General features: G+C 41.5%; 1 protein-coding gene across 1 annotated transcript in view; it reads right to left on the reverse strand.

Moving 5' to 3' along the window:
* The window catches only part of ACAD10 (acyl-CoA dehydrogenase family member 10), a 1,588,826-nt gene that overhangs the window by 760,636 nt on the left and 816,066 nt on the right, over positions 1-12,124 (reverse strand). Inside the window, exon 11 of the mRNA XM_044068620.1 lies at positions 4,494-4,639. Within this exon, the coding sequence (XP_043924555.1) occupies positions 4,494-4,639 (146 nt within the window). The remainder of the gene's footprint in view (positions 1-4,493; positions 4,640-12,124) is intronic.

The following is a 12,124-nucleotide window of genomic DNA, read 5'->3' on the forward strand; positions in this document are numbered from 1 at the left end:
CTAGTTCCAGTCATCCCTATCGGGAAAATCTCCTTTCTCCATTCACCTGTTGGCTTAATTCTTTGAATATTTTCTGCTACTTTATGAATATAATATTCTGTGCGATTACTGTTATTCTCCTTAAAGGTATGCATCCAAAATTCCAGTCTCACCTTGTTTTTTGAGCTTCCCCCCTATTTCATCATCATCATCCTTTTCCACTTTGAATTATAGGATTCTGCTTGTACTATGTATAGGAGACTTAACTGTGTAGCTCTGAAATACCCCTTCAAATCGGGCAATCCCAACCCACCTTGTTCTATTGGAAGGACCAGCTTATCCCACTTGACTCTTGCCATCTTTCCTTCCCAGATGAAATCCTTCGGCTCTTTATTAACTGCTATCTACAACTTCTCCTCTGGTTCATAAAAACATGCCTGACCTGTGTATAAGATTAAAGGGACTAAATACATTTTAACTACTTGTACCTTACTATTCATATCCATATAGCACAGCTTCCAATTTCTCAGTTTTTGTATTATCTTTTTAGTCTCTTCCCACATGTCCTTAGCTGCCACAATGGAATAACTTTTAATCCCTACTCCTAAATCCTTCCTTCTATCATGACTCCATAAATATGGATACTGCTGAACCAATTTGCATGTAGGTACATAATTTAGTGCTACTGCCTTTGTTTTAGGTTCATTAATTTTGTATCCTGAAAAGATTTAAAACTGTCTCAAAATGTTCCACAACATTGTAATGTGCTTTTCTGGTTTTATCATGTCTAAAATAATATCATATGCAAATAGAGCCAGATTTTCTTGACTATCATACCAATTATTTTCTTTGCCAATGGTTCTAAATATAATGCAAATAACAAAGGGGAAAGAGGACACCCCTACCTGTTTCCTCACCTCAAGCAGAAATTAGCGGAGAGGACCCCACCCACTTATTTTTTGCCTCCAATCCCTCATATATCCTCCTAATCAACCCTGTAATTTTTTCAGAAAATGCAAATGCTTCCATTACCCTGCTCATAAAGTCCTAGCTTACTCTGTCAAATGCTTTCTCTGCATCAAGACCAACCAACAACAATGGTATTTTTCTTACATTCTGCTCCCCTCTGGATCATCAATGTTCTGCTAATGTTGTCAAATGTTTGCCTCCCCTCCACAAAACCACACTGATCCATATCTATCCACTTTGCCATTACTTCTGCTATTCTTTTAGCCATTACAGACACGAGCACTTTGTAATCATGGTTTAGTATTGAAATGGGCCTGCATGAAGCTGGATCTGATGGATCTTTACCCTCTTTAGGTATTACAGCTACCAACGCTTTTTCCATGAAGTTGGCACTTCTCCTCCTCTTAAAATACTGTTCATAAGTTCATAGGTGTGTACTAGGCCAATGGCCCTGGAGCCTTTACAATCCTAGCTCACAGAAGTGCCCTGGCATTGTGCCACCAGACGTTAGTTCCCAGTGCCAGTTAAACGAAACCTTCCAAATATTTATCATTTTTTTCCCTCCTAGCTTCCAAACTTCCACAGGAATACCATCTATTCCTGGGGACCTTCCTGTAGATTGGTTATACATCACAATTTTTATTTCATCTCCTGCTTAGCTAACCGTTAGTAATTGAGCCTCATCTACTTCTAACTTTGGCATATTTTTTTCTTACATAAACATTTCCATTTGTATCTTTTTCTTGGTTTCCATATTTCTCTGCTTTATACAGACTTTCATAGAATTTCCAAAATATTTCTAGTACCTTTACAGGATCCCTTGCTGCCTTCCTTGTCTCCCTAAGTTTGGAGACAGTCCTTTCCACTTTCTGTTGCCTGAGCTATTGTGCTAAACGTTTTTGTGCTCTAGTGTTATTATCAAAAAACAGTTGCTTATCAGCAATCTTTCTAACCTCATGTATCTTATAGACGTAATCCCTTATTTTCTGTTTAGCATTCTGCAATTGATCCTCTTCTTGTTTTGTGAAATTCCTGCTATTCTGCAATACTTTAACATTTGTCAGTCCCTCTAAATAATTCTTATTTCTTAACCATATCTCCCTTTGTTTTATTTCCACCCTATTTTTAAACTCCATCATAATTGTATCCCACTCCCTAGCTATATTTTCAGAAGTAATTTCTATCCACTCAAACAACTCCTGAATAATCTCCACTACCCATTCCTTAAATTCCTCTCTTTTCAACAGATAGGCAGGAAAGTGCCAGTGTCTGACCTTTATTTTATTGCCATGTGTTTTTATTTTAGTTATTACTAGTGCATGATCTGAAATTATTGTGTGTGTGTCAAGACCTTCAATTAAATGCATGTGTTCTTATGAAATGTCTATTCTCTCTAGCCTAGCTACATTTTTAAATCTTGGGGAATAATATGTAAATTCACTCCATACTCCTAGTACTGAAGTCTAGGAGTATGAAATGAATTTACATATTATTCTCCAAGATTTAAAAATGTGGCTGAAGTCACTTCGGTGGTGGTGCTGCGGTAGCATTGTCGCCTCACACTAAGACGTTGTCCTGTTTGATTCTCAGTAGAGCGTCATCTGTGTGGAGACATGCGTGAATGGGAGTACCTTCATTGAAGGTTGTGCGTCAGGGACAGCAACTCGGCATGTAAAAATCTACTGCCAATCATTAGCGGACTGGAGTTCCGCTGTGGCGACCCCTAACCGGGAAAAGCCGAAAGACACAACTCCTAGTACTGAAGTCACGTCTTCAATGCCAAATATTTTCAAAAGTTTCTTCAAAAATCTACCCTCCTTTGTTATACTTTCCCTTCTGGACTCCCAGACACATCTTCACTGCTGCAAATCAAATTCCAGTTCACACCTATAAGTAATATTCCTTGCTGAAAACTGATTATTTCTCCCAGAATTTCCTTAAGCTCCATTATAGCAGTTTTAGGTGGAATATAAATGCATGCCAGTGTTATCCCCCTCCCTTGCCAGTTATTTCATTAAAAGCTTTAGCACACATTTAACAATTATATCAGATCATACACCAATAAAAAACAATTTAAGGATGCACGGTAATTGAGTAAACATTAGTGAAATGGTTGAAAAGAGGGGAATTTAAGGAATGGGTGTAGAAACGATTAAATAGCGAAGAGGGAACATAAAAGTTACTTCAGAACGGATAGCTAGTATGTTGGATAAAATAAAGAATGGTGTTTAAAAATATGGTAGAAATAATAGAGAAAGAGACATGGGAAAGAAGGGACAGGAATTATTCAGAGTATTTCAGACAAAGGGGAATTGCACAGAATAACAGGAACAACTGCAGAGTGGTAAAGAAAAAATAATGAAATATTTCAATAATATGTATACATTTAAAACAGCTACAGTTGAGCAACTATTTCTGATAACTCTAGACCATAAAAACTTTTAGCACAACAGCATATGCAACAGAAAGCATAAAGTACTGAAGCAAAACTTATGAAGCATATAACAAGCAAAATAACTAAAGATCCCACGGAGGCATTACAGCTATTTCCAAAATGTTATGAAAATTTGTATAAGGCAAAGGAATGGAAAACCCAAGAACAGCCACAATGGAATACTTATGGAACACTATTATGTTAAGGTTAGATGAAGATGATTAATAGCTAAGATAGGAAGAAATGAGATAAAAATGGTGATCTATAATCAATCAACAGTGAAGTATTCAGAAACACATGGTATTCCTGTGGACATTTGGAAGTCAGGAAGGAAGAAAGTGATAAAACTCTGGAAGTTTCTTTTAACAATATTTTAAAAGGATGGAGTACCTGCAACTTGCAAGAAAAATATGGTGGCCATATTACCTAAAGAGGGCAAAAATGTATTCAGATCGGGCTTCATATAAACCCATGTCAGTTTTAAACCATGATTATAATCTGTTTTTTTTTCTGAATTAGCTAAGATAAGGGCAATAGTAACATTTGCTTTCCTAGATATAATAGGCTTAATAAGGAGAACATATAAAGGGTTGGAGGCAAGAATTAAGGTAGGAGGGTTCGTCTCTGACAAGATGTGTTTTAATACAGCAGTAACCTTAAACCTGCTTGCTTCTATGGGGAGAACCAACTTATCCCACTTTACTCATTCCTTCTTCCTCCTAAATATATTCCGTCAACTCTTTACTACCATACACATCTCCAATGGTTGATAAAAATATACCTCACCTGCATATAAAATTAGAGAGACTAAAAACATTTTCATTGCCTATCCATAATCAAGAGCTTCCATGTCCTCATTTTTTGACTTACCGTTTGTTTAGCCAGTACACCTAAATGCATCATCATCTATCCCTGTAAGCATGGGTATGGATGGGCCAACTAATGCCTGGGCAAACAGTTTACCAATACAGCACTTGTTTTTTTTTTCATTTTATATCTCAAAAAGACTTGAAAATGTGCCTTAGCCAGAAGACTATCCTAATTACAAAATGCAAATGAATAAATAAAATAAAATAACTGTTGCATAGTGGGTTATATTAAAAATAGTTACCTTTTAGAATAGGGAAATCAGAAGGCAAACAATGAGCTACACAGCTATATGCCACATCTGACATGGGATCTCCAAGTGTAGACAATTCCCAGTCTAGTACAGCAAGCACTTCTGGCCTTTCTGGGTGGAAAATGAGGTTATCCAACCTGTATCAAGAGAGTTTGAAATCGTGGTCAGATCTATTAAGAATGACAAAGAAAGTAACAGTTGTGTACACTTACCATAAATGTAGATGCTCGAGGGTATCAACTGTTGCAATCATCACACTTGGGTTATCCTGCCAGGGGTAGCCCTCAGTTGGCCTGAATACCAGAGGCTTAGTATAGGCTACCCCTGGCAGGATAACCCAAGTGTGATGACTGCAACATTGAAACATGAAGAACATTCTCTAAATTCACAAGAATGACTCAATGCAAACTATATGGCTGCACTGGCCTCTCCCAAGAACTCTAAAGTCTGCTTCATTCCAGAGAAACAAGGTTTCATCTGTTGTGTAAAGGAACTGCATAGACCTCAATATTAAACAGAAAATTAATACGTAAAGCTTCTCTTCTCTAAACTCATGAAACACATTACCTGTCCCAAAATTTACATTATTTAATCTGAATAATCATTTAAGACTTAATGAAATGGGATGTAAAACACTGAAGCTATTACTGCAAAAGTTACCACATGATCATTCTATATTACTAAAAATACAGCAGGCTAAACCCCCCCCCACACACACACACGTTTTTCTGTTACATTTTTGGCATAGTAAACACAGCAGAATTAAATCAAATGATGCACAGGGAGACATCTCAATGAGATTAATTCAGAAAATGAAAGTTAATGTGGACCATCCCAAAACAAACAGCGGTAAAAGCTGAAAAAGATGAGAAAAGAAAATCGTACTTGTTGCAAGTATCTTCCTCATTAAAATTTATAAACAGAAAGCCTTACATAACTCCTCAATTGTTTAAAATGATTCACAAAGAGGAAGTACTAGCAAGGGCTGTGTGGAAATGTACTGACAAGCTGCATAACATGCAGTCATACATGGGCGGATTCAAAGAAACGTGCTGCACACCAAGAGGTGATGTGAATTACATATTGGACATGCAAAATCTTACAAGACCCATTAAGTCCACTTCAACTTTAGGACCTGGCAGATACAGGTGACAGTCTTTATGACTTGGCAGCTACAGGTGACAGTTTAACATTTTTAAGGCTCTCTCAGCCTTTCAAACTCCTTCTGTGCTACCATAATGCACCTTACATTCCTTTCCTCTGCAGATCGAATTTTTCAGCTGATGTTTCAGCATCCTCGCATGTGTTCCCAGGCTCACTTTGAGTTAATTTCAATTTTTCTTTGGAAGCACTTTTTTTCCTAGCAGAGTTATAAACTGATTACTCTTTCCCAATGACCAGTATTTTGTAGATCAAACCCAGCTTTGTAGTTTAGGTTATTTTTGGCTGTTTTTGCCATTCTTGCTCTCCTGTACTTCTGCCACCATTTAGTTACTGGGGTAAAGTTTCTTGCTTAGTTGTTGCTAAACCACTTTATTATCAACTCCAAACTACTTTGCACATGACTACTTTTTGGACTTTCTTGGTGCTTTAGTATGACTCATTTTTGGTGCTCTGAACTTATTTCAGCTTCCTTTTACGATTCTTAAAATGGATAGGACTAAGGACAGATCTTCAGATTTTCATAAATACATTAATTGTGGACAAAATCCCTCTTTGTCACACCTTGTATCCTCTTGGGATGTTTGCTAGAGTGTCTGCACTAGAACCCTTCAAGAAAGAACGAACGAATACAGAAAGGAATTCTGCCCTTAAGTCTCTCTTTCCCCAAAGCAGGACAAAAAGAGAGAAAAAAGGAGGATGAAGGAAGTCCTCTCCCACTGAGGTGCCTAGTCTAGACATTCCCCATCTCTGCCGGAAGAGTTTATTACTACAGCAGGGACAAATGATTCGGTATTCACACCTGGTGTTATCTCAGTTGAAGTTTCTGTTGCATGAGGTCAACCCAGACAAAGATTTAGCAGTTTTTCTTCTTCCAGATCTTAAACCTTCCTCTGCAGCTTCTGTAAGATCCTTTATATGCCCTTACATACTACTGCAGTACTCATTACCTAAGGGATCGCCTGCCAAAAATAGCCAAAGTCTGGCCAGTATACCAAAGCCTTTAATCATCCTAGCGTTGTATGCCAGCCATATGCTTCCCACCCAGGCATAGGGCATAAAGGTTATATACACATGCTGAATACTTAGAACTTCTTTTCTGCCAGTCTGAGCACCACAGTTGAATGCCGGTCTGAATGCCCTTCACTGAGCTGGTTTCTAACGAGCCATTTACAGATAAGTGCCCCGTTATAGTTTCTTCTTTTTCTACCTTTACTTGAAATGATGACTCGGGTTCCTTTTCAGCCTGCTGCTGCTTCTCTGCAACTCTGTATCTGGAAGATTGTGTTATTAGTTGCCCTTACTTCAGCCAAGAATGGGTCTAACTTCAGGCTCTGATGGCATCTCCTCCCTTTTTGTTTTTTCATACAGACAGGGTGTCTCTGTGTACTAATCCTTTACTGCCCAAGTTGGTCAATAAATTCTCTTAATCGGTCGATCCAGCTTCCTTCCTGTTTCCCTCTCTGCAATCTGCTAGTGAGAAGGTTCTTCACACCTTGGATTTACAGAGACAGCAGAGGTATTATCTGGATAAAATGAAAGACAACAGCAAATCTGAGTAGCTTTTTATTTCTTTTTATTCTAGGACAGTGAGTTTGGCAGTTTCAAAGCAAACCATCTCCTTCTGGATTTCTAAGGCCATTAAGGCTCTCAACAGGTACTGTTATGACTCAGTCATAGTCCATGTTGGAGTGAATGACTTGAGATTTACCTCCCTGGACTATATGAAGAGAGATATGATAGAGCTCGCTATGTGCCACAGACAGGTATGTCCCTATCCTTAAGCAGCATTCTACCATTACCCAGAAAGATGCCTCAATACAAACCGAAAATGATTGACGTTAACAACTGGCTTAGTTTCTTGTGTCATTCAAAGGAGATCCAACACCTGACAATCTGGGATGACATGACTAATAAGCCACAATGCTTTGCCAGAAATGGCCTGCATCTGTCTCCCTTGGGTTTCAGGCTCCTGGCAAAGGCTCTTGCCTCCCCCACAGTGCCTTTTTTAGGCAATGCCATGAGGTCAAAAAGTACAGTTGTGTACACTTACCATAAATGTAGATGTTCGAATGTATTCACTGTTGCAGTCATCATACTTGGGTTATCTGCCTGCAGGTAGCCCTCAGTCGACCCGAATACCAGAGACTTAGTATTTCTGCATTGGTTCCTGTCACTCCAGGACTGACCTCAGGTCATTAAGGGTATAAAAACAGGCAGCCGATGCCATTACATTAGTTTTTCTTGCCCCAAATGTCAGGAGCCCCCCCCAAACAGGGAGCTAAGTTATGGTGGGGAAAACACCACCAGTAAAAAGTAAATACCAATACCAATATCCCTGAAAGGGGTGAGTAATAGACATAGAGAGGAGAGAGGGAGACAAGGGGGCTGGAGGGAGGGAAACCAGGATGGCAACAGTGAATACACTTGAACATCTACATTTATGGTAAGTGTACACAACTGTACTATGTTCTTCGCGTTTCACTGTTGCAGTCATCACACTTGGGTAGATTCCCAAAGCTGAAGAAGGGTGGAGGCAGTCAAGAAGAGTTGGGGCTGGCTAGTATGCCTTGCAGGACTGCTGTTGCAAAACCCGCCCTGGGTTTGGAAACGATAGGCAGGTGGTAATGCTTGGTGAAGGTGTGTACAGAACTCAAGGTAGCAGCTTCCAGGATGTCCCTGGTAGGGACTCCCCTGAGGAATGCTGTAGAGGTAGAAGTTGCCCTAGTGGAATGTGTTCTGACCCCTGAGGGGTTGGTTTCCCATGGTGCTTGTAGCAGAAATGGATGCAGTGTGCTATCCATTTGGAAATTGTTTGTTTTCAAATGGCCTTGCCCTCTGCCTCTGGTGCAAAGCTGACGAGTAACTGGTCAGATTTCCTGAAGGGCTTAGTCCTATCAAGGTAGAATCTGAGCTGTCTGTGCACATCCAAGGAGTGCAGGATACTTTCCCCTTTATTTTGAGGATTAGGGAAGAAAGTTGGCAAATGGACAGATTGGTTGAGAGCCACACTGGACACCACTTTAGGCATAAAGGAAGGGTTAGTCCTGAGGGAAATTCTGTCAGCATGGAAAATAATGAAAGGTTCCACAGCCATTAGTGCTTGTAGCTCAGACACTCTTCTAGCCAAAGTGATGGCCAGAAGCAAGGCTGTTTTCCAAGAGAGGAATTTTAAATCTGCTGATGCTGCAGGCTCAAAGGGGGGTAGCATGAGCTTTTCCAGTACAAAGTTAAGGTCCCTAGCAGGGGTGGGTGTTCTCCTTGGGGGCCTTAAGTTGTTTGCCCCTCTCAGGAACTGTTTGATAAGAGGGTGAGAGAAGAGAGGTGTCTCAGTGTTGTAATGAGCCGATATGGCAGAGGCATGGATCTTATTGGAGGAGAAGGATAGGCCTCTGTGGAGTAGATCTGCTAAGTAATGCAGGATTATAAGCAGGGAGGGCAGAGTTGTGTCCTCTCCTTTAGACTGAATCCAGGAGCAGTACCTTTTCCTCTTATCAGCATAGGATTTCCTTGTACTAGGTGTTTTGGCTTCAAGAATGACGTCCAGCACCTGCTTGCTTAGGCTGGTTACTGGGGGAGAATTCAAGGAATAAGCCAGGCGGCAAGATTTAGGGTTTGCAGTTGCGGATGTAAGATCTGTCCCCCCCTGCTGAGAGAGCAGGGTTTGGTTCTAGTATAGGTGCCAGGCTAGCACCAGTGACAGGCTGCGCAGGAGTGGGTAAAAGTGCTGGCGTGGCCAGTCTGGGGCAATCAGAATTGTTCTTGGTCTATCCTGTCTTATCTTGAGCAATACTCTTGAGAGAAGAGGCAGAGGGGGAAAGGCATAGATTGAGAGATTTACCCACTGGAAGGATAGGGCATCCACTTTCCAGGCCCTGCTGTGAGGTGTCCTGGTGAAGAATTTGCTGAGCTGGTGATTGCAGGGGGACAAAGAGATCCAATGCTGGGGTCCCCCATTTCTGAATCAGAAGGCTGAAGGTGCTGGGCTCTAATTGCCACTCGTGTGGGTCTAGGAGATTTCTGATTAAGTCGTCTGCCAGTGAGTTTTGTTTGCCTGGCAGGAATTGAGCTTGCAGAAGGACCTGCATGTCCAAGGCCGTCTTCCACAGGGCCATGGCCAGCCTGCAGAGTGGGTAAGACTGGGTTCCCCCCTGCTTGTTGATGTACCACATAACTGTGGTGCTATTTTTATTAGCAGGTGTCCTGGTGAGAGTAGGGATCTGAAAGCTGTCAGAGCATGCTGCACAGCTAGTATCTCTTTTTGGTTGATGTGCAGATGAATTTGACTTGGGCTTCAGTGGCCCTGAATGCACTTGCCGTTCATGTGTGCCCCCCAGGCACAGTCTGATGTGTCTGTGGTAAGGGTCTGGGTGGTGTGGGGTTGAGTAAAGGTCAATCCCTTGTTGTGGTTGCATGCTGCTGCCCACCAAAGAAACTTTGTCCTTAGACAGTGTATGATATGAATGACGGTTTCTAGGTCCTGTGAATGTTGGCACCTAAGACTTTTTAAGTACCACTGAAGTTTCCTCATATGCAGCCTGGCATATGGAATTAGTAGGATGCATGAGGCCATGAACCCTAGGGTTTGCAGGATTTTCCTAGTAGATAGCTGGGTTCTGGTGGCCATTGGAGTGAAATAGTCTGTCAGATAGGTTTGCTTTTCTGAAGTGAGGAATGCCATCTGGGATGCTGTGTCCAAGCTTGCTCCCAGGAATACAATCTTTTGACTGGGGATTCATTTTGATTTCTTTTCATTGATGGTGTACCCCAGGGAGGTTAGAAGGTTTTTTACAAATGTCAGGCGCTGCAACAGCATTTCCTATCTGCCTGAATCAGGCAGTCATCCAAGTACGGGTAAATGTGGATATTTCTCTAACTGCAGTAAGCAATGGCTGGAGTCAGGCATTTTGTGAATACTCCGGGAGCAGTGGATAAGCCAATGAGAAGTGCAGAGAACTGATAATGCACAGATCCTGCCCTGAAGCGTAGATATTTCCTGCAGGACTCCCTTATAGGGATGTGCAGAGAGGCTTCTTTTAAGTCTAAGGTGACTAACCAGGCATTTTTGGCTAGCATAGGTAGAAGCTGCTGCAGGGTGAGCATTTTGAATTTTGGTACCACCAGGAAGGTGTTGAGAATTGAAAGATCTAGGATTGGCTGCAAAGTGCCCTCTTTTCTGGGTACCAGGAAAAGTCTGGAAAAGAATCCTTGACCTATCTGTTCCACAGGAACAGGTTGAATTGCCCTTATAGAGAGCAGGGATTGAACTTTGTGTTGTGCCTTTGCCCACTGGTTTGGAGGAAGGTCTGGGAACCCTTTTGGGGTTGGCAGTGAGTGGAAGTAAAATTTGTACCCCTGGGATACAATGTTGAAGACCCATAGGTCTTTGGTGATAGAAATTCTGTTTTTTGCATGAAGGGCAGGTTTTCCTCCTAGGGGCACAAGCAGTTGGGCAGAGGTGGGTAGTGGAGTTGAGAAGTCATTGGGAAGTCTTTCCGTAAGGGGGTGGCTTAGCACTCCCTGCTTTAGAGGTGGAGGCACTCCATTGCTTAGATCTCTGCATACCCTGAGACTCTAGTCTGGGGGGGTGGGTCCATTTCCCCTGGGTCTAGTTTGGGATGGCCTTGAGGGGGCTGGAAAGGACCAATGCTTGGAGAGGCAATGCCTACTGAACCTAGGAGGCTGTACTTGAAAGAATTATTTGACTGTCTGCATCGATTTAGCATTTTCTTCCATCTTTTTAAGAACTTCTTCTGCTTTGGTGCCAAACAGATTGTCCTTGTTCAAAGGAGAATCTAATTACTTTGATTTGACATGGTCTGGCAAGGTCTGCTCCTTAAGCCAGGCATGCCTTCTCAGTAGAGAATCAATAACTGCTGCCCTGTAAGATGCTTCTAGGGCGTCAAAGCCACACTGCAATGTATGTTTGCTGACTTGGCTTGCAGAATGCATAAGCTCTTGCAATACTTTATATTCTGCACAGTCTGTAAAGGTAGCTATTTTTTGCTTAATAAGTTCCATAAAATGTTGTTGGTACTTCAGCATGTGAAACTGACAATTCAAAGCCATAATGGCGAGAGTTGCAGAGGTATATACTTTCTTTTCCCATCTGTCCAAAGCTCTGGAATCCCTGTCCGAAGGGGTGGGTTTCTTAGCTGCAGTTGCTTTGATACCTTTAGGCCCCTGGGAGATGCCCTCTGGGTCAGCAGTAGGATTTTTGAAAAGGAATTTGTGTGAGTCAGGTACTCTGTAGTACCTGTCTGGTTTCCTAGGAGCAGGGGGTAAAGTATCAGGAGTTAAACTGGATTCCATAAAGATATCATCCACAACATCCATGACTGGGGGTATTGCTAAAGGCCTATGTTGTGGCAAATCTAGAAATTCTCTGAGTCTCTTTTTGGACTGAGGATAGAGCCTTGGTGTTCCCAGTAGAAATGATCTTTTAAAGTATGCAATGTTTC

The sequence above is a fragment of the Protopterus annectens genome, chromosome 4.part0 (genome assembly GCF_019279795.1).
Source record: "Protopterus annectens isolate FY-2018-M chromosome 4.part0, PAN1.0, whole genome shotgun sequence".
Lineage (NCBI taxonomy): Eukaryota > Metazoa > Chordata > Ceratodontiformes > Protopteridae > Protopterus > Protopterus annectens.